The sequence below is a fragment of the Neoarius graeffei genome, chromosome 1 (genome assembly GCF_027579695.1).
Source record: "Neoarius graeffei isolate fNeoGra1 chromosome 1, fNeoGra1.pri, whole genome shotgun sequence".
In the NCBI taxonomy this organism is placed as follows: Eukaryota; Metazoa; Chordata; class Actinopteri; order Siluriformes; family Ariidae; genus Neoarius; species Neoarius graeffei.
In genome coordinates this window covers 102,765,565-102,789,008 of record NC_083569.1, presented here as the reverse complement: position 1 = coordinate 102,789,008, position 23,444 = coordinate 102,765,565, and the positions used below count along the sequence as shown (strand labels likewise).

The 23,444-nt window shown below is 40.5% G+C and overlaps 1 protein-coding gene across 1 annotated transcript in view; it reads right to left on the bottom strand.

Moving 5' to 3' along the window:
- Positions 1–292: 292 nt before the first annotated feature.
- The window catches only part of LOC132879298 (desmoglein-2-like protein), a 74,081-nt gene continuing 50,929 nt past the window's right edge, over positions 293–23,444 (bottom strand). The window contains exons 6-11 of the mRNA XM_060913721.1: positions 22,111–22,260; positions 17,355–17,540; positions 4,587–4,852; positions 1,916–2,058; positions 1,386–1,510; positions 293–910 (exon numbers count right to left, since the gene is read on the bottom strand). Coding sequence (XP_060769704.1) covers positions 1,413–1,510; positions 1,916–2,058; positions 4,587–4,852; positions 17,355–17,540; positions 22,111–22,260 — 843 coding nt within the window. The 3' untranslated portion in view covers positions 293–910; positions 1,386–1,412. The remainder of the gene's footprint in view (positions 911–1,385; positions 1,511–1,915; positions 2,059–4,586; positions 4,853–17,354; positions 17,541–22,110; positions 22,261–23,444) is intronic.

Below are 23,444 nucleotides of genomic sequence, written 5' to 3'. Positions count from 1 at the left end.
GCAGGACTGATCAACAGTTACCACAAACGTTTAGTTGCAGTTATTGCTGCACAAGGAGGTCACACCAGATACTGAAAGCAAAGGTTCACATACTTTTGCCACTCACAGATATGTAATATTGGATCATTTTCCTCAATAAATAAATGACCAAGTATAATATTTTTGTCTCATTTGTTTAACTGGGTTCTCTTTATCTACTTTTAGGACTTGTGTGAAAATGTGATGATGTTTTAGGTCATATTTATGCAGAAATATAGAAAATTCTAAAGGGTTCACAAACTTTCAAGCACCACTGTAAACTGTCAGCAAAAAGGCTTCAATATAATGCTTTAAAAATGCAGATTCAAAGAATTTGAGTTCTAACCATCCTGACCCCTGAGGCAAACCAAAACCTACTGGGATTTACCGTATTTCTTTTATAGTTAAATAGCCAAGCCAAAATTAACCCATAAACCAGAGAACATTCTTATGACATCAACAAGTGTCTATAAAAGGAACAGAAACATTTAATGATAAAATATAATGTCTTTTGAAAAACAAGCTAATATATCTTCTTCTGCTAGACAAGTTAAATATGTTTCTCCTTGTGCAAGGCAGGCTATATATATTTCTTTACTCATAATCCCTTAGTATGTTTACACATGTGAGACACTCTTCTATCTAGTCAGCTGAAACTGCAGGGGCATTTCCCCCACTCTATAGAAGTTTCACTACCGGTATGAGACACAAAGTTCACAGAATGCAGTCAAGCAGCCAAAACTTCAATTTCCTTAGTCAGCCTGAGGAGTCACTGCTGTTGATCCCTAATCTCTGCAAGCTTCTGCTAGTCATCTTCACAAAGCCTCCTCAGAACCCTTCTTCTGTTTCTGTGACACTTCTCAGCTTCTTCTTTCTCCTGCCTTTCTTCCTGCTTTTGGATTTAAATGCACACAATGTATGACAAGCATTAATAAAGAGAAAGTTCCCAAAGAAGCCTCTGAATGGGAATTTATAAGTTGGAATCTTTTGATAGCCCTGATTTTTCTCGCCAAACTCAAAATTGAGACAAGTGACTACACAAACATGTTGTGTCAAAGAGAAGAAGAAGCATTTTTTTCTCACATATAAAGTACATTACAGTACAGTACAGAACTACTGATTAGTAACACAGAGCCTTTAACCATTGAACCACTACTGTCCATAAATAAATTGACGTTGTTCAAGGAAATTAAGTCTTTAAATTTTCAATGATAAATTCAACCACTCACTTTAATTCTATTGGAGATCAGTAAAGTACATGCTAATGTTTAACATAATTCTTATGATAGCTAATGTTAGAGTTAAAAAAACTCCATTTTTATCTATTAAACACTTTCAGATCTGGAATTTTAGTTCATATTTCTCACCTGACATTCGTGGCGGGTTATTGTGGATCACTGTCCATGGCGTTGTCGGTGGCGATTGTAATTCTGATCTTTGAAATCCTGCACCTGAATTGCAAGAGTTCCTGTCGCAGTTCTGGGTGGAAAATCTATGTAAAGGTTTGAGACATTAGGACAGTATATTATTACAGCTGATGCAACTGTACATGATCTTATAATGTAACTCTAAGAACTAAAGTGAGGGTTATGCCATAAGAACTGAGGGTATGCTTCTTTCTTATGGGAGAAAATTCCATGGCATGTTGGCAAATTGTTGTCATTTAAGATTTAACATTTCAGAATGTGATCTTATATGAAAATAATCACCTTCAGTGGAGTAACAGTAACTCTGCACTACACCACCCTGTAATTAATTATTATCCTATAACTATTTAATCCTTACCTATTTCAAATATAGTCACAGTTGCCTGATTCAGACATCTATATCACTGGGGTGTATGATACACATTCTGAAAGGCCAGCCACATGGCTACTCACATGTTTGGCTAACTTACTATTGGTGATGCATAAGATTGTGGTGTAATAAATCCCATTGATCAGAAATTTGGACTCGTAGTCAGGAAGTTTATTGAGCCTGATCTCAGCTGTTTTCTCGTCAATGTTCACCCAGCTGTCAACATCTTTTCCTTTTGAATACCTACAAAAATAAAATAATTATATAATTTTTGAAGAAAACAATTCTAGCCCTTAGACCAAAATAACTGTAATTAAAGTTCTTTAAAAGTTAATTACAGGAAGATGAACAAAAAATAGAAAAAAAACCCCTCTTATCTTATTGCAATAACAGCATAATTCCAAGTGTTTTATTTTTGTATTTTATTTACATGACCACCATAGACATGACATCCATCCATCCATCCATCCATCCATCATCTGTAGCCGCTTATCCTATGCAGGGTCGCAGGCAAGCTGGAGCCTATCCCAGCTGACTATGGGCGAGAGGTAATGCCTTTCTCCTTTCATAAGATTATGATTCTGACAGGTGATGTAATGGTACATAACCGGTAATGTTTCTCTTCTTTCATAAAGTAGTGCAGTCTAAACCAGTGATATAATGTTTCATCATCCATTGATGTTACACTGTCATGTAGTTAACTTCGTTAATCATATCATCATCCAATCACATAACTACAGCACACTCTAGAATGTGAATATATACTCAAGTTTGCTCTACAATAAACTGAGAAACATCTCTGAGCAGCTGTGGCTGTGTTGGTGACTGTTTGCTCCCAGATTGATCCATGAGGCAGAATCTCCTCGGCAGCAGAGGCAGACATTCCAAGATCATAGCTGGTCAATTCAACCTCCTTCAATACAGACAGATTAAAACCTATCAATATATTTCCAAAACTTTTAGAATTATGTTAAAATATGGCTGTGCCTTGCTGAAGTCTCCATATCACAATCCACATTCAAGGGTAGAGATGACTGTGATATGGAGTCATTCTATTTCTACATTGATATTTTGCAGCTATTGAATTTTACTGCTATCTACTGGATTTTAAGATGTATGGTTTTCCTGAGTGCGGATTATATCTCACAACATTAGAGAAGGTGAAAATAAATTCATGGATCCACCCTGTAACTACGATCCACTCCATAATTTAATGGGTTCTTCCTTGGCCCATGCTACACCCTTCCACAAAGTTTCATGGAAATCATGTAAGTAGGTTTTGTGCAATCCTGCTTCTGGGCAAAAAAAAAAAAAAACAATGACAGACAAACAAACCACACTGAAAGCATCACCTCCTTGGTGGACATAATCAGAGAAATACCTTGCCAACAGCTATTTTCATAAATTATTTAATATGTAAAATACTATAATATGCAATGTTTTCTAATTCTCTTCTCTCATCTGTTAATATATTCATGAATTCTATTCTTCTCATTAGCCACTGTTTTAAATGAAAACTAAACCCATGGTGTACAGTTCAGGCCAAAATGCCTTTCTAGAAAGGTTGAATAAAAATGTCAGCAAGGTCACAAAGGACCCCAGGGTAACTTCTAAGCAACTGAAGGCCTCTCTCACATTGGTTAATGTTAATGTTCATATGCCCACCATCAGGAGAACACTGAACAACAATGGTGTGCTTGGCAGGGTTGCAAGGAGAAAGCCACTGCTCTCCAAATGAACATTCCTGCTCATCTGCAGTTTGCTAAAGATTATTTGGACAAGCCTGAAGGCTATTGGAAAAATGTTTTGTGGATGGATAAGACCAAAATAGAAATTTTTGGTTTAAATGGGAAGTGTTATGTTTGGAGAAAGGAAAAGACTGCATTCCAGCATAAGAACCTTATCACATCTGTGAAACATGGTGGTGGTACGTAATATCATGGTTTGGGCCTGTTTTGCTGCATCTGGGCCAGGACAGCTTGCCATCATTGATGGAACAATGAATTCTGAATTATACCAGTGAATTCTAAAGGAAAATATCAGGACATCTGTCCATGAACTGAATCTCAAGAGAAGTTGGGTCATGCAGCAAGACAATGACCCTAAACACACGAGTCATTATACCAAAGAATGGTTAAAGAAGAATAAAGTTAATATTTTGGAAAGGCCAAGTCAAAGTCCTGACCTTAATCCAATCGAAATGCTGTGGAAAGACCTGAAGTGAGCAGTTCATGTGAGGAAATCCACCAACATCCCAGAGTTGAAGCTGTTCTGTTTGGAGGAATGGGCTAAAATTCCTCCAAGCCAGTGTACAGGACTGATCAACAGTTACCGGAAACATTTAGTTGCAGTTACGGTATTTCTGCACAAGGGGGTCACACCAGATACTGAAAGCAAAGGTTCACATATTTTTGGCACTCACAGATATGTAATATTGGATCATTTTCCTCAATAAATAACTGACCAAGTATAATATTTTGTCTCATTTGTTTAACTGGGTTCTCTTTATCTACTTTTAGGACTTGTGTGAAAATCTGATGATGTTTTAAGTCATATTTACGCAGAAATATAGAAAATTCTAAAGGGTTCACAAACTTTCAAACACCACTGTATTCCAGCCCAGTGATACATCTATTGATAAGTAATGAATTGAAGCTTTAATCAAGAGAAAGTCAGCTTCCTTGGAGTGGGATTTTATAAGTTGGAATTTTTGGACAACATTGATTTCTCTAAACAGTGTCATGTCTAGAATTTTAGTTCATATTTCTCACCTGACATTACTGGCGGTTAAGAGTGTATCACTGTCCGTGGCTGGGTAGGTGGCGATGACCTTCTTCAGGTCAATGGTGGTGCGGTCTTCAGAGGTGTAGACAGTTTTGACAATGGGGAGGAAACGAGGGGCTTCTGGCACATTCATCACTTTAATCTTAATGGGGTACACTTTGGGCTTGCCAATCACCACTGACTTGTGATAAGCTGCCTTGTTTCTGACCACCACTTCCAGATTGACCTCTTTCAATTCCTCATAGTCCAGCTCCTTTAATAGATAATTAAAAATAAATCAAATAAAAAACAAGAGTTTACATGGAAAGAGTAGAAAGTAAATAAATGCTGTAGGTTTTGGTTGAGAGTATGAATATTAATTTTAGTCATAATTAGAGTTGTTGCAGTTTGTAAACAGTTTAAAGTATGCTAATAAACAGGTAGTGAGAATTGAAGGATTTTTATGAAATATGACCAACATCACTCATACATGTATACATTTTGATACATTACTCTGGCCTTATTATTTGTACATAATGTTGCCACACATTGTTAATGTTTTGAGTGTGGGTGTTACACAAAAGTGCAAAAGTCTACATTCTAAAACCAGAAATTATGATGAAATTGTATATTTTCCAAGGATGTGATGCAGATTTTTCTCAGTATGTTCTATTAGCAGCAGTGATAAAAAAAGAAAAGCACAGGGATGATGAGATTAATGGAGAATGAGCATTGACATTGTCTTTTAGACATACTCCCTCATAAACAGTTTCATCAAAGTTGTCTACGTCTTCCATTTTGCTCTGATTGAGAGCAATTCCAGCGTTATGGACGTGACACTTGAACTCAAAATGGCAACAAATGACCCAGTGCATGTTTTATTCTCTCCCAGTATTTAAACAGGTGTTGCATATTTTAAGGCTGTACCATACTGGAGAAGTGATAGAACAAGAACAATTCCCATAGTACATCTAGGGTATGCCAGAAAATGCCAATCAAAGATGCGTTATGGATGTGACAGAAAAAGTATCACTTTTCTTGGGTGACTGTACATTTTTATCAAACTCTGTGAAATTGTAAACCTAATGTCGAAATGGAGATATCCATTTGATAGAGGGGTCCAAGGTGAATATTAAAAAAATCTTTGTTTAAAATATTTTGTATTTCATGCAGAGTTTCGGAAGGAAAAGTCAGCGTTATGGATGTGACGAAATTCCGTTATGGATGTGACGCGTCTGAAATAGACATGGCGTATGTTTAGAAAATCAGCAATTTAACCACCATAACCCTTTGAAAAACTCTCTAAATATCAGCTAAAACTATCAAAGTTCTTAAATAATATTTAGGATGGCCATTGTTTTGCTGTTTTGTGGATTTTAGCATACATTTCTGTGGCTTGTGGCAATAATATAGAATTGTACATGATCAAAGTTGATTTTAGCTTGGGTTTTACATTATAAGAAAGAAAGACTGACATTAAGGCAAAGGGAACAATTCTTGTGAAAAATTGGTTCAACTTATTCACATCTGTAAAATACAGGCCTAGGTGATATCTCCGGGAGTGGTTTTGATGTATTACATGTTGCTTTATTTTTGCATGGTGAGGTTGACATTTACATGGAATTGCCCTTATACAGTTTTTGGCTAACATTAATATCACAGGAAGTGATAATAATGCAGGCTACAATTTAGGTCATGAAGAGAGAGATAACATTTTATTGTAATTCATTAGCATGCAAAAACAACTGCTAATTAACCAACATATTGAAGGTTTGGGCTAATTCATACCAAATCACAACATGAACAGGCCTAGACCCATGGTTTTTAAAGTGGAGTCCATGAGAAAGAGTCAAGTTTTTTTTTTTTTTTTAATGCTAGGTTCTTAGTCAGGAAAGGACCCACTCACAGACCAGCACAGCTTAAGAGTCTGAAGGATTCAGGCAAAAGAGTCCAAACAGAAAACAAACAAACAGTCTGAAATCAATAAAAGGTAGGCAAGAGGTAACAATCTGTAAGTCTAAAAAGTAATCCAATACAGAGAAAGCCAAAACAAAGTCAAATCAGGCAGAAAGTGTGTGTGATATACAGCATCGATTTGGCTATAAGCCATGTACGACGAGATTGAATGGAATAATTGTTTTATGATATCCACATTCACTGGATTTTGTGAAGCAGCATTTTTTAATTTTTTTGCAAATTTGATGAATAAAAACATTATACAAAACATTCGACAAAATCACTTCCACTTAGCGGACACGTGACAAATTGCATACATGCGTAATTTTAATGCTTAAAGATGAAGAATGTAAACAAGCCAGCAAAATGACAGTAGCAATTTGTGAAAAAATACAATAATAATAATAATAATAATAATAATAATAATTTCTTGAAAAATAAAAAAGACATGTTCTTACCATCAAATACCTTGATTCCATATTTTTTTGCTTTTTTTTTTGTATTTTTGGGGTTTTGTTTTTGAGTAGAGTTTTTATTTCATCCTCGGTTGGTTCAGCAAAACGTTCCAGCATTTTGTTTTTCTTGACTGACGGTCTATCAGCTGATACCGTAGTAGGAGAGTAGCCAAACAGAGTGTGCGATTGCTCATATCCAGTGAATGTGACTATATATATATATATATATATATATATATATATATATATATATATATATATGAGAGAGAGAGAGAGAGACATCCTTGGCTGCTGACATGTAAAGAGCTAGTGAACCCGTCTCCAACTATTTTTGCAGTTTAAAGGCCGCTGCATAGTCAAGATACCTTCAGAAAGTTGCTCTTTGCAATGAGATAGATCCTTACACTTTATCAAAAAATGATTTTTCCGATAATTTGAAAAATCATCCATCTGTTGAGTTCCCAGACACGTCAAACTACCTAGTGCTGCAGACATCGTTCTACATGGCCAAACAGATGAAAACCTGGAAGAACATGGAGGTGCACAACCTTTAATATATGGCTGGGTTATGATCTGGGGATCAAGACACTACAAGATAAATCCTATATAATTTTTGCCCAGATACGTAGGCATTTTTATGCTTTATGTATGCATCTTTGTAGTAGTTGCCGGGATGCTACAGTACATGTTTTAGTATCAAGTGTAAACAAACCACAGCCGCTCAATTCTTAATGCTCCCTGCTCTTCTCTTCCAGCAAAGAAGTATTTTTTTCTTTTATTAAAACAGAGAAAGGGGCAGCACGGTGGTGTAGTGGTTAGCGCTGTCGCCTCACAGCAAGAAGGTCCGGGTTCGAGCCCCGTGACCGGCGAGGGCCTTTCTGTGTGGAGTCTGCATGTTCTCCCCGTGTCCGTGTGGGTTTCCTCCGGGTGCTCCGGTTTCCCCCACAGTCCAAAGACATGCAGGTTAGGTTAACTGGCGACTCTAAATTGACCGTAGGTGTGAATGTGAGTGTGAATGGTTGTCTGTGTCTATGTGTCAGCCCTGTGATGACCTGGCAACTTGTCCAGGGTGTACCCCGCCTTTCGCCCGTAGTCAGCTGGGATAGGCTCCAGCTTGCCTGCGACCCTGTAGAACAGGATAAAGCAGCTAGAGATAATGAGATGAGATAAAACAGAGAAAATGCAGTGAGAAGGTACATTCCAAAATCTATGTAGGTAATGCTAGGCCACAAATCTACATCGTCACTCTAATCATTTTGAGGAATTTTGTATGGATCATAACCACTAATAAACTTCAATTTCTGTGTATATCTGTCCTTTGCTTCTTTCTGACTTAGATTGTCCAAGTAATCTGGCAGTAAATCTTTTTTAGATGTAGTTTTCTTCAAACTACAAATGTCTGACATCTTCAATATCACTTGTCTTCAGTATGTAAACAAAGTCTGTTTGTCCCCCAGGACAAGGGTAGCAATGGTTGCTAATGTAAGTGTGACATCGATGCAAAGGGTCTATAGAGAGAATTAGGAACAGGTGTGCATGCAAAAAATGGCAGGAAACAAAGACAGAAAGTAGAATGGGTGGGGTTAGAAACACATGGCCAAAGAAAACAAACAGAACACATGACACCACCATGGAGTAAATGAAAACAAACAAAAGTACATATAGACTCTAAAAAGAAAAAGAAAAGCAAGACAGAAACCCTAACATTTTCATTCAAATGGTGAAAATCTCAAACCACCATTCTTCAATTCCTCAACCCTTTTCTTCGAAGACTCTTGGATGGCCAAGTCAAGTGAAGTTTATTTTTATAGCGCTTTTAACAATAGACATTGTCACAAAGCAGCTTTACAGAATTTGAATGAATTTAAACATGAGCTAATTTTATTCATACTTTATCCCCAATGAGCAAGCCTATGGCGATGGCGGCAAGGAAAAACTCCCTCAGACGACATGAGGAAGAAACCTCGAGAGGAACCAGACTCAAAAGGGAACCCATCCTCATTTGGGTGATAACAGACAATGTGATTATAACATTTTTAACAGTTTAATCATGAAGTCAGTTTTGTTGATGCTATAACTCTTCATTGATGGGAACTTGAGTGCAAAACTCTTCAGGACAACTGCAGTCCTAAAGTTAGCAAGTCAACTGTAGTCCTCAGCCATAAAAGCATTACTGTAAGTGTCCAGAGCATCTTCCAAGTGTGGCTTTCAACTGTCCATATGGGGCTGTCCTCCACAGGAGTGATGTGATGAGACTCCAACCAGACGTAGGACATCAGGATGCATCAGGCAGGTCTGAGGAGCAGAAGAGGTCAGTATCTCGATCTCAGGATTGACATGGAACTCAGAGGGACAGACAGGGGAGGGGGGAGAGAAAGAGAGAGAAAACACAGGTTGTTAGGTATGCCCAATGTTACCTGATAAGTAGGAACAGCATAGATTTTGCGCTGAGTACAAGCAGGGATTCCAGCAAAACTAACTATGACAGCATAACTAAAAGGGGAAAGCCAGAAGGTAACACAGGCATGAGGGAGCCCCGGGACATAAAGTAGCAGCCACTACACTGTCAAAAACTCAAGTGAGCAAGCGAGTGGGGGACTGACAGCATCCATAACACTCTATGTTTGAGGACCCTCCAGATCTACTCCTTTCCTTCATAAACACTATTAACAAAAGGCTTGACTAAACAGGTATGTTTTCAGCCTAGACTTAAACACTGAGACCGTGTCTGATTCCCAAACACTACTTGGAGGGCTGTTCCATAACTGTGGGGCTTTGTAAGAAAAGGCTCTTCCCCCTGATGTTGCCTTGCCGATACGAGGTACCAGCAGGTAGCCTACACCTTTTTATCTAAATAGGCATGGCAGGTAATAAAGGACCAGAAGTTTGCTCAGGTACTGTGGCGCGAGACCATTCAGTGCTTTAAAGGTCAACAGTAGTATTTTATAAACAATATGAAATTTGATTGGGAGCCAATGCAATGTGGATAATACAGGGGTGATGTGGTCATATTTTCTAGTTCTACTAAGGACTCTTGCTGCTGTATTTTGAACTAACTGGAGCTTGTTTATGCACTTATTGGAACATCCAGACAGTAAGGCATTACAATAATCTAACCTGGAGGTAACAAAAGCATGAACTAGGTTTTCTGCGTTGTGTAGTGACATTAAATTTCTTATCTTAGCAATATTTCTGAGATGAAAGAAAGCTATCCGAGTAATGTTATCAATGTGAGTTTCGAATGAAAGACTGGGGTCAATAATCACCCTGAGGTCTTTTACTGCTGCACGTGAAGAAACAGAAAGGCCATCCAGACTGACTATGTAATCAGAAAACTTACTTTTAGCTGCATGTGGTCCTAGTACAAGTACTTCAGTCTTGTCAGAGCTAAGCAGAAGGAAATTCATAAGCATCCAGTGTCTATTGTCCTTTACACATTCCTCAATTCTATTAAGCTGGTGTCTCTCATCTATTTTTTCAGAAACATACAACTGTGTGTGGTGGCACGGTGGTGTAGTGGTTAGCGTTGTCGCCTCACAGCAAGAAGGTCCTGGGTTCGAGCCCCGTGGCCGGCAAGGGCCTTTCTGTGTGGAGTTTCCATGTTCTCCCCGTGTCCGCGTGGGTTTCCTCCGGGTGCTCCAGTTTCCCCCACAGTCCAAAGACATGCAGGTTAGGTTAACTGGTGACTCTAAATTGACCGTAGGTGTGAATGTGAGTGTGAATGGTTGTCTGTGTCTATGTGTCAGCCCTGTGATGACCTGGCGACTTGTCCAGGGTGTACCCTGCCTTTCGCCCGTAGTCAGCTGGGATAGGCTCCAACTTGCCTGCGACCCTGTAGAAGGATAAAGCGGCTAGAGATAATGAGATGAGACAACTGTGTGTCATTAGCATAACAGTGGAAACTAATGTCATGCTTATGAATAATATCACCCAGAGATAACATATACAAAGAAAAAAGCAGTGGACCTAAGACAGAACCTTGTGGAACACCAAACTTTACCTCAGTATGTTGGGAAAAAATCACCATTTACATCAACATACTGATAGCGATCAGTTAAATAAGACCTGAGCCAGGAGAGGGCCATTCCCTTAACTCCCACAACATTTTCTAGTCTATTCAAAAGAATGGAATGATCAATGGTATCAAATGCTGCACTAAGGTCAAGCAACACAAGCAGCGAGACACAGCCCTGATCACATGCCAACAGGAGGTTGTTTATTACTTTAACCAGTGCTGTCTCTGTGCTATGATGAGGTCTAAATCCTGACTGATACATTTCAGGGATGTTATTCTTATGTAAATATGAGCATAACTGCTGTGCCACAGCTTTTTCTAGGATCCTGGAGATAAAGGGGGGGTTTGATATTGGCTGATAATTGGACAGCTGACAGGGATCAAGGTCAGGTTTTTTAATCAGGGGTTTGATAACTGCTAGTTTAAAGGATTTGGATACATCGCCAATCAAAAGAAGAATTTATTACTTTTTGAAGCAGTTCAATTACTTCAGGTATTATCTATTTGAATAGATGTGTAGGTAAGGGATCTAGTACACAAGTTGAAGATTTTGATGCAGAGATTAATGAAAGTACTTTGATTTCTCTAAGGGGGGTAAAACATTCAAATTGCTGATCTTCTACAGTTATATTGTTAACTACAGGGTCACTTAAATTGTCTGACCTTAAATTAGTAGGTTGAATTTTTTGTCGGATATTTTCAATTTTGTCATTAAAAAAATTCATGCAGTTGTTACTACTACATACTACAGGTGTGCATTTGTCTGTATTGGTCTTTTTCCTGGTTAATTTTGCTACAGTATTAAATAGGAATCTTGGATTATTTTTGTTATCTTCTATTAGTGAGGAGAGATATGTTGATCTAGCAGGACTAAGAGCTTTTCTTTACTTCAGGAAGCTCTCCTTCCAAGCCTATTTGAATGCTACCAATTTTGTTTGATGCCATTTACGTTCCAATTTTCGAGTGGTCTGTTTTAAAGTGTGAGTGTCATCGTTATACATCGTTCTGCTCATTTTTTCTCTCTGATCAATTTCCTTTTAAGAGGAGCTACATTATCTAAAGTATAGCAGAATGTTGCCTGATCAAGTTCTGCGGGGCCTAAGCATTCAGTTGCCTGATCAAGTTCTGCGGGGGCTGACAGTGACCCAGTCAAAGTTGATAACTCTGGGAGATCATTTATAAAGATCTATGCAGTAGTTGATGTGCATGTAAGTTTAATGCAGTAGTGTGGTGAGGTACATATATTATTACTCAGACATATTTTGAATGAGATGAGATAATGATCTGAGAACTTCAGACTGTGGAAGTGTGACTATATTTTCTATGTTTAACCCAAATGTTAGGATTAGATCGAGAGTGTGATCACCATTCTGGGTTAGTCCTATGACACTCTGATTAACCCCGACTGAATCTAAAATGGACACAAACGCTGTTTTCAAAAGGTGTCTTCTGGGTTATCGAAGTGAATATTAAAATCTCTGACAACTAAAGCTTTGTCTAAGGAAATAACCAGGTCTGAGTTAAAATCTGCAAATTCAGAAAAAAAACTCAGAATATGGCTCTGGGGGGCCTGTAAATAATAAGTAACACATAAACCTGGTTATAAATGTATAACATTTATAACCAGGTTTATGTGTTACACCTAGATAATCATTATAAATAATCACGATGTCTCCTCCTCTGCCAGTTAGATGAGGCTGGTGTATATAACTGTGTCCAGGAGGACTAGCTTCATTTAATATTATATATTCATTTGGCTTAATCCATGTTTCATGTAAACACAGTACATTAAACTCCTGATCAGTAATAAGTTCATTAACCAGTTGCGCTTTTGATGTAAGAGATCTAATATTTAATAGCCCCACCTTTAGATCAAAGGTGCTGGCAGCAGCTGTACAGTTAGTATGATCTAATTTTATATTGATTAGATTACTGGAACAAACTCTGAGTATTTGTACTTTTTTGTTGAGCTCGGGGAACAGATAGTCTTGATGTAGTGGACCCTGAGTGACGACTCTGTGCAGCTAGCAGACAGTCGGTTTAGTCTGTTTGTCTGCTCCCTGGCCTTGGCTCTGGATTGTCAGAAGTTAACTAGGCTTGTTCTGAGACTATGAGCTATGCTGCAAGAAATGACAGCAGCACCTTCCCGAGTGGGATGGATACCGTCATGCCCTAACAGGCCAGCAGTGCCCTCAAAATTAATCCAATTATCTATAAAGCGCACACTGTTTTCAGAGCACCACCTGGACAACCAGCAGTTCAGCAACCATAACCTGCTGTAAGCTATATCGCCATGCCACATTGGGATGGGGCCAGAGCATGCTACAGCATCGGACATTGCCTTCACCAATTTAAATACCTCTACAAAGTTACTCTGAGTAAAATCAGACTGATGAAGGCATATATCATTAGCTCCTGCATGGATAACTATCTTTGAGAACCTGTGCTTGCCCAGGACCCTAAGATTACCTGCTATGTCTGGTGCCCTGACTCCCAGTATACACCTGACTAAAGCTGCTGGTGTGCCTAAAGGCCTAGCTAATTTCTTGTGCCGTATAGAGTCCCCTACAATCATAGCTCTTTCAGGTTTTTCAGTGGGTGCATCACTAAGAAGAACAAACCTGTTCGACATGTGAAGTGGAGAGGAGTGGTGCTCCAGTGGGCGAGCATCAGTGGTAGCTTTGGCTCTACACTTATGCCACCAAGTCGTCACCCATTTGCCCCACTGTGAGGACTCTAATGCCGGAGTTGGGGGATTACTAACTCTACTTAGGGCATCCAGACTGTCCTCTGCAGAAACTACACTGTTCTCATTCTCACTACCCTTCTCTAAAGTCTGGATATGCACTTCTAAAGCTGCAATCTTCTCTGTCAGAGAGCTAACTAATCTGCACTTATCACAAATAAAGCCATCACTAGCGATGGAGGAAGAATGACTAAACATCCTGCACTCAGCACACTGAACAAGCTGAAGATGTTTCACGTACCTTAATCAAGGATCTGTTGATATTAAATCAGATCCGATGTGGATGGCCTCCACTTGTGGTCTTTACGCAGGAGAAGAAAAAAAAAAGCTTCTGGTCTTGGCATTCTTCCAAAAAAAAAATTAAAATGCGGAAAAAGGAAAGCAAAAGTACAATAAAAAATGAAAAGGATACTGAAAAATTATTTGGAGAGAAAATAAAAAAAATAAGATGGGTGTTTTCATTGCGAGTTGAAATGTTGAGTCTACGTGATGGTCTGACATTTTTGTTCTGTACCTTTGGAGTCACACAGAGAGACATTTTACTCCTGACCATCCTGTGGTCAGACCAGCACTCAGCTCCACGCATAGCTCTTACTCATAAGACCAGGTGCATCCAAGTAGTCACCACTGCCCCATCGCCACAAGACTTTTAGAAAAAGGGTGGAAAGTCTTCTCATCTTTGTGTCGCTTTACATTATGGGCGTCCCTCTGTCTAACAATGACATAATCCAGCATGTGCCATTGCTTGGCTCGAGGGTGCATCCAAGTAGTCTTATCCTTGTTAGTTTGTTGAAAGATGGTATTGGTGATGACAAAGCTGTGCTGACTGCATTTCTTTAAGAGGAGAAGCCCATTAGCATTAGTCTTTCTCACTCCATATTTACCAAGCACATTTCTTCAGACACTCAAATCACACCCAACTCAAGCATTGAAATCACTAAGGATGAGGAGTTTGTCATTTCTGGGTGTTTCTTTGATGGCCTCATCCAAGTCTTTGTAGACATGCAGGATACAAGTGCTGCATGTACCCCAGTCTATGGAAAATGACCCTCACCTGTGGGCCACCTGAGTGGAGAATTATAGCTAGGTACTTCCAGCAACATTCTCAGCCTATCCCCCATCACCACTCCCCCATCGCCACAAGACTTTAAAAAAAAAAGGGTGGAAAGTCTTCTCATCTTAGTGTCGCATCTGCACCTGAGTTGATTTTAGTGAGAAAGGCATGTGCACTTCCAGTCACACACACTCATCCAATACATGCTGTTTGGTGCAAGGGCTGCCACGAGACAAGCAACACAAAAAGATGCAGGTTTTATTTTGGAGTGTCCTTCCCCTAGGTGGATTGCTGTCCAAGGCTTAAGAACCCTACCTGCACTCAAAGTGTGCATGATGGCCACAGGATTAATACATATATAAATAGGATTAAAAAAAGACCTGAATATATTTAATGCTGAATTAAGCAACTAGGTTTGATAAATAGAAAAAAAGAGACAACATATTATTGTAAATAATTAGTGTAATATTCAAAACATTCATTAAATAAGTCTGTCAGCATATTGATCATACAGTTAGGTCCATGAATATTTGGACAGAGACAATATTTTTCTAATTTTGGTTCTGTACATTACCACAATGAATTTTGAACAAAACAATTCAGATGCAGTTGAAGTTCAGACTTTCAGCTTTAATTCAGTGGGTTGAACAAAATGATTGCATAAAAATGTGAGGAACTAAAGCATTTTTTTAAACACAATCCCTTCACTTCAGGGGCTCAAAAGTAATTGGACAAATTAAATAATTGTAAATAAAATGTTAATTTCTAATACTTGGTTGAAAACCCTTTGTTGGCAATGACTGCCTGAAGTCTTGAACTCATGGACATCACGAGACACTGTGGTTCCTCCTTTTTAATGCTCTGCCAGGCCTTTACTGCAGAGGTTTTCAGTTGCTGTTTGTTTGTGGGCCTTTCTGTCTGAAGTTTAGTCTTTAACAAGTCAAATGCATGCTCAATTGGGTTGAGATCAGGTGACTAACTTGGCCATTCAAGAATATTCCACTTCCTTGCTTTAATAAACTCCTGGGTTGCTTTGGCTTTACGTTTTGGGTCATTGTCCATCTGTATTATGAAATGCTGACCAATCAGTTTGGCTGCATTTGGCTAGATTTGAGCACACAGTATGTCTCTGCATACCTCAGAATTAATCCGGCTGCTTCTGTCCTGTGTCACATCATCAATAAACACTAGTGACCCAGTGCCACTGGTAGCCATGCATGCCCAAGCCATCACACTGCCTCCGCCGTGTTTTACAGATGATGTGGTATGCTTTGGATCATGAGCTGTACCACGCCTTCACCATACTTTTTTTCTTTCCATCATTCTGGTAGAGGTTGATCTTGGTTTCATCTGTCCAAAGAATGTTCTTCCAGAACTGTGCTGGCTTTAGCAAAGTCCAATCTAGCCTTTTTATTCTTGAGGCTTATGAGTGGCTCGCACCGTGCAGTGATCCCTCTGTATTTACTTTCATGCAGTCTTCTCTTTATGGTAGATTTGGATATTGATATTGGATTTTTTTTAATTATTATTTTTATTTTTTTCCTTGTCTATAATTGTAAAGCGTCCTTGGGTTTCTTGAAAGGCGCTATATAAACTTATTATTATTATTATTATTATTATTATTATTATTGATATGCCTACCTCCTGGAGAGTGTTGTTCACTTGGTTGACTGTTGTGAAGGGATTTCTCTTCACCATGGAAATTATTCTGCGATCATCCACCACTGTTGTCTTCTGTGGGTGTCCAAGTCTTTTTGCATTGATGAGTTCACCAGTGCTTTCTTTCTTTCTTGCTCAGGATGTACCAAACTGTAGATTTTGCCACTCCTAATATTGTAGCAATTTCTCGGATGTTTTTTTTTTCTGTTTTCGCAGCTTAAGGATGGCTTGTTTCACCTGCATGAAGAGCTCCTTTGACCGCATGTTTTCTTCACAGCAATTGAGAATGACATAATGAAGGAATTGCCCACACCTGCCCATGAAATAGCCTTTGAGTCAATTGTCCAATTACTTTTGGTCCCTTTAAAAACAGGGTGGCACATGTTAAGGAGCTGAAACTCCTAAACCCTTCATCCAATTTTAATGTGGATACCCTCAAATGATAGCTGAAAGTCTGGACTTTATGTCCATGTCCATTATATAACTATAACTTGAATATGTTTCAGTAAACAGGTAAAAAAACAAAATTTGTGTCAGTGTCCAAATATATATGGACCTAACTGTATTTTAATTATAGTTAGTGTTTCCATGACTGCAAAACATCCAAGATAACCTGACCGAGACTATGCTCACCAAATGTAGCTAAAATGACAAAACATTTGGCTTGTGCAAAAAAGGTTGTTATTATTATTACTTTCAGTTTCAGCCAGTGATATTTTAGTCTATTTATTTAGACTAATAAAGAGACATTTAGTTTATTCTAATGTACACAGTAAAGACCTCCACTATTTCCAGAGTCATATTCACGCTGGATTGTAATGTGAAATAAAGCTTTCCAGGATGTTAAATATGTTAATCTGTTGTGCCACCTGTGTCAATTATCTATCTTACCTTTTTGACTATTAGGATGCCCTCGTTAGTTTTGGGGTCTGTGCTGATGCTGAAGTAACCGGCCTCATTTCCAGAAATGATGGTGTACACAGCCTCCCAGTTTTCCGTGTAAATCTTATCCTTGTCCGTGGCCTTAATTCGGACCACTTCTACATTCACAATATTTTCCTCCACATTCCCCTCATACTGTAAACATCACACACACATGGTGAGAAGAAGCATTCAGCCATTACTCAGATATTTTGTGTTCTGTTTTGAGAGTCTGATTGCAGAGTTTGACTGGTGCTGTTTGCAACCTTGTCTCACAAAAAAAAAAGTTTGTATGCAAGATATTTGTAGCACCTTCTGTACAATGAATTTCAACATTATGGCACAAGCGTACATTGCATAGCATCATATCAAACTTTCACTCAAATGCCATTGTGGCAGGGGTGTGTGGCCGAATGTCAGTTTGTGAATGGAGGGTGGAGTCAGGGAAGGTGAGTGGCCAATTCGCTACACCTATCGTCAATTAATGTGTGTGTGTGTGTGTGTGTGTGTGTGTTTCTTGCAGTGATGATGGCGTATAAGAGGAGTAGGAGTGCAGAGGAGCGCTGGTTGGGACCAGAACACAACTGTGTGTGTCTGTGTGTGTTTGTGTCCTAGAGTGCCCATTTCTAAGCTGAAAAGCAACCATAATAAGCTTGTGTTTGATCACTAGCAACCACCTGCTGTACTTCTGTACTCCACCCACATCAGGGAAACTTTCACAGTGGTGCCGAAACCTGGGAGTACAGAAGGGAGCCCATCCATGTAGACCTCGCCGTTCAAGGACCTCGTTCATGCCCTTGCCACAGCACAGCAGAACCAGCATCAAGCACTGATCACCCTCCGGAAGGAGCAGGAACAACACTTCGAAGCCTTGATGCTGGCCCAGCAAGAAGACTGCCAGGCATTCTGACAACTGCGCACGTCAGCGGGGTCCTCAACCTCCATCGTAGCGGACCCTCCCCACCTCGCCCTAATGAAGATGGGTCTGCATGATGATCCAGAAGCCTTCCTCACACTCTTCGAGCAAGCAGCCGAAGCATGGGGATGGCCGGTTGAGCAGTGCACAGCGTGCCTACTTCCACTGCTGACCAGCGAGGTGCAGCTCACCGTACTGCAGCTCCCCACCAACAGCCAGCTCATATACGCCGAATTAAAGTGAGCCATTCTACAGCGAGTCGACCGCTCCCCGGAACAACAGTGTTAGCTCTTCGGGGTGCTGAGGTTGGAGGAGGTCAGCCGGCCATTCATGTTCAGCCAACAATTCTGGGATGCCTGCCGGCAGTGGCTGTTAATCCTCATCTCACCCACTCGCTGATTTTGGGGACTGATTGGGCAGGGTTTAAAGAATTCATGGAACACATAGTAAGAAATGGGTCCTGCATTACTATGTCCCAGGAGGATCCCAGCCTGGCATTGGCTGGGGAAGCTGTCACAGAGCCAGCTCCATGTCAGCGCGATATGTGGAGTGAGGAGCAGCCTGCCCCTCCTCCCTCTCTCGGGGATTTCCTTGAGGATTTCCCGTTGCAAGATGAGACTCTGTGGCATGCATTTGACCAAGTGAGAGTAATAGATGGTCAAATTATCCAGCCAAGCATGACACCGGCCTTCCCTATTTCGCTATTGTTAAGGATAGGTTGTACCGAGTGATGCAGGACACTCAAACTGGTGAACAAATAACTCAGTTATTAATCCCAAAGAGCTGTAGGGAACTCATATTCCATGCAGCTCACTTTAATCCCATGGCCAGATACTTAGGGCAGAATAAAACACTAGCCCAAATAATGGCCAGGTTCTATTGGCCAGGGATTTGTGGGGATGTCCGTCGGTGGTGTGCGGCGTGCCATGAATGCCAATTAGTAAATCCTGCGGCCACTCCAAAAGTGCCTTTGTGCCCTCTCCCTCTAATCAAGACCCCTTTTGAGAGAATTGGTATGGATCTTGTCAGGCCATTAGATCGGTCAGCATGGGGATATCCCTTTATTTGAGTTCTGGTGGACTATGCAATATGATATCTGGAAGTGGTGCCTCTCTGCAATATCTCAGCATGCAGTATTGCGGAAGTGCTCTTCTGTATTATCTCCCGGTTTGGGATTCCGAAAGAAAGCCTGACAGACCAAGGCACTACATTTATGTCACGCACACTGTGCGAACTGTATGGGTTATTGTGAATTCAGCCTATCCGGATCAGTATCTATCACCCACAAATGGCTGGCTTAGTGGAACGATTTAATCAAACACTCAAAAACTTAATTCGGAAATTTGTAAGTGAGGATGCACATAATTGGGATAAATGGCTCGAGCCCCTGTTATTTGCAGTTCAAGAGGTCCTGCAAGCTTCCACGGGTTTTTCACCATTCGAGTTATTATATGGGCATAAGCCGCATGGCATTTTGGATGTGCTACATGAAAATTGGGAGGAGGGACCTTCGCCTTGCAAGAACAAAATTCAATACATTCTTGATCTGGGCGCAAAACTCCACACACTCACTCACTTAACCCAGGAGAATTTATGGCAGGCACAAGAGCATCAAGTCCGACTGTATGATGGGGCACATGCTTTAGAGAGTTCACACCAGGAGACAGGGTTTGTATTATTGCCCACATTGAGCTCCAAATTAATCACCAAGTGGCAAGGGCCCTTTGAGGTCACACAGCGAGTCGAGGATGTTGACTATGAGGTGAGGCGAACAGACAGGGATGGGGCATTGCAAATTTATCACCTCAATCTGTTAAAATGCTGGAATGAGGAGGTGCCCGTGGCATTGGTGTCAGTAGTCCGAGAGAAGGCGGAGCTGGGGCCGGAGGTACAAAAAAAAAATTAACATCTCCAGCCACTCTGGTCCCTTGTAGAGACCACCTCTCACTGGCCCAACTCACAGAGGTGGCCAAGTTGCAGAGGGAATTTTCCTATGTGTTTTTGCCCCTGCCCAGCCACACCCACCTCATAGAACACCACAATGAGATGCCTCCGGGGGTGGTTGTGCGAAGCCACCCTTACCGCTTGCCTGAACACAATAAAAAGGGGGTCTGGGATGAACTCAAGGCCATGCTTCAAATGGGCATAATCGAGGAGTCCCACAGTGACTGGAGCAGCCCGGTGGTCCTGGTTCTCAAGACCGATGAGTCGGTCCGGTTCTATGTGGACTATAGAAAGGTCAATGCAGTGTCTAAATTTGATGCATACCCAATGCTTCACATTGACGAGTTGCTTGATCAATTAGGCACTGCTCATTTTTACTTGACAATGGATCTAAAGAAGGGATATTGGCAGATCGCCTTGACTCCTCTATCCCGAGAGAAAATGGCCTTTTCCACACCATTTGGGTTACACCAATTCATCATGCTTCCTTTTGGGTTATTTGGGGCTTCCGTGATGTTCCAGCGGCTCATGGACAGGATTCTCCGCCCTCACACTGCCTACATGGCTGCGTACCTCAACAACATCATTATCTATAGCAATGATTGGCCGCGGCCCCTAGAACACCTTCTGGTCATCCTAAAGTTGCTGAGGCATGCGGGTCTCACCACTAACCCAAAAAAGTGTGCAATTGGGTGGGTGGAAGTGGGTTTCCACTTGGGTCATGGGCAGGTGCATCCCCAAATTAACAAGACTGCAGCTATTGCGGCCTGTTTGAGGCCCAAGACCAAAAAGGGGGTGAGATATTTCCTGGGGCTGGCTGGCTACTATCGTAGGGTCATACCTAATTATTCGGACATCACCAGCCCGCTGACTGATCTCACTAAGTGAGATTTCTAAGGTAAAAGCTGCACTGTGTCCGGGGCCACATTTACATTCCCCTAACTTTTCTCTCCCCTTTATTTTACAGACAGATGCATCAGACAGGGGGCTGGGGGCCATTCTATCCCAGAAGGTGGAGGGCGAGAAACAACCTGTGCTGTACATTAGCCACAAGCTGTTGATGCGTGAAAGCAAATACAGCATGATTGAGAAAGAGAGTCTGGCTATCAAGTGGGCTGTCCTCACCCTCTGATACAACCTGCTGGAATGCCCTTTCACCCTCTGTTCGGACCACGTGCCCCTCCAGTGCCTCCACAACATGAAGGATGCCAATGCGCTGATGTTGGTACCTCGTCCTCCAGCTGTTCAAATTCGAGGTGATCCATAGGCCGGGGGTGCAAATGGTGGTGGTGGACTTCCTGTTCTGTTTTTTTTTTGGGGGGGTCCGCTGCAGACCAAATGGCTTCCTGGCCTGAGTTGGGCGGTGGGGGTATGTTGCAGCAGGGGTGTGGCCAAGCATCAGTTTGTGAATGGAGGGCAGAGTCAGGGAAGGTGAGTGGCCAAGTTGCTACACCTGTCATCAATTAATGTGCATATGTGTGTGTGTGTTTCTTGCAGTGATGATGGAGTATAAGAGGAGTAGAAGAGCAGAGGAGTGCAGGTTGGGACCAGAACACGACTGTGTGTGTATCTGTGTGTGTTTGTGTCCTAGATTGTCCATTTCTAAGCTGAAAAGCAAGCATAAAAAATGTGTGTTTGAACACTAGCAACCATCTGCCGTACTTTTGTACTCCACCCACATCAGGGAAACTTTCACAGCCATGTATGTACCAATGTATTTTAACCAAGCTAACAATCACCATTAAGGCATTTGAACAAGATCAATATGCAATAAATCATTTTCATAGTGATTTATATCTTTGTGAGACAATTAACATTAGCTATTCAGAATAACAAAAGAATTCAGAGGAAAAAAAAAACACTCACGTTGTTCCTCTCTAATATGGGGATGTTATCGTTGACATCAAGTATGTTGATGGTCACAGTCCCTGTTCCTGTCAGTGGTCTGTTTCTGGAATCAATAAAATGTCCGCCCATGTCTGTACCTGTGATTATCAGTTTGTATGTTTCTTGTGTCTGTGTAAGAAAAAGTTGACAATAGTTTTGACCCATAAATATTAACAATCTAAAAATTGTTTTGAATTCTGTCTTGTATTTAAGGAGAACTCAATAGAAAAATATCAGTAACTCAGGGGAATGTCTCGTATTACTGTGAGGCAGCATTCCCCACTTTGAATACCATGAAAACACCTCATGATTAAATATATTTTTAAGGTTTACAAGTCCTTTAGGAGAGAGCACAAATTACTCCAGTAGATTGCGTCATTTTAAAGTTACTATAATTTAAAGATTGTCTAAAGCATTTCCAGTGATTGTGTGACATATTTAAGTAATGCACACTGGGCATTTTTAGTGCTAAGTGAAAACACAATAATGAGGAAATCTGTCAAAGTTTGGAGTGTGAATGATGTTGAGCTGAAGGAAAAGTGCTTTAGAAATTTCATTTGATTGAAAAAATAAAAATACAAGTAAACAGCAGTGCCCAGAAGATGGTCATCTTTTGAGGTCACCGCAATTAGACACCACCTCCATGCAAAAATAAACCTATTTGGAAAACATACCAGAAGAACTACAAACTACAACTCAGGTTATAAATGTATATGTCTGGAGTTCACTACTGAAACAGGGTCTTGTGGTCAGATGAGACAAAAGTTTGCTTGACATAAAACATTAAAAGTGGTTGTACAGAAAATAACCTAATCCTAATTGTGAATGCAGTTGGACTCATATGAGTCATGAACTGTTGATCTGTCAAGACCTGGGTCATAGTTCAATGGTTGAACCTTCTAGCAAGACAATGATCCAAACATTGTCCACTTTCTGAATCCACACAAAATTGTTCCAGTGACTGCAGAATCAATCTTTTGACATGGTCATTCCAATCCCCTGATCTAAACCCCAGTGAAACTTGTGGTATGAACTGAAGAGGAGAAACCACAAGGACCACCAGGACCCTGGAGGATGTCAAGAGATTCTGTATTTACCGGTGTATAAGATTCCTCACTTTGTCTTTTCCAATATCATTGTGCTTTATGTTTGTTTGTTTGTTTATTTCACCAGGGGAAACATATCGCTGCTTTCAGATGATGTGGTAATGTGTTCAAAAGTGCCGCCCCAGAGGACGAAAAGACTCATCTTCTATATTCCAATTTAGTCTTGGGCAACTGAAGACCATCTTGTGCCCTGAGGTGGGTATAATG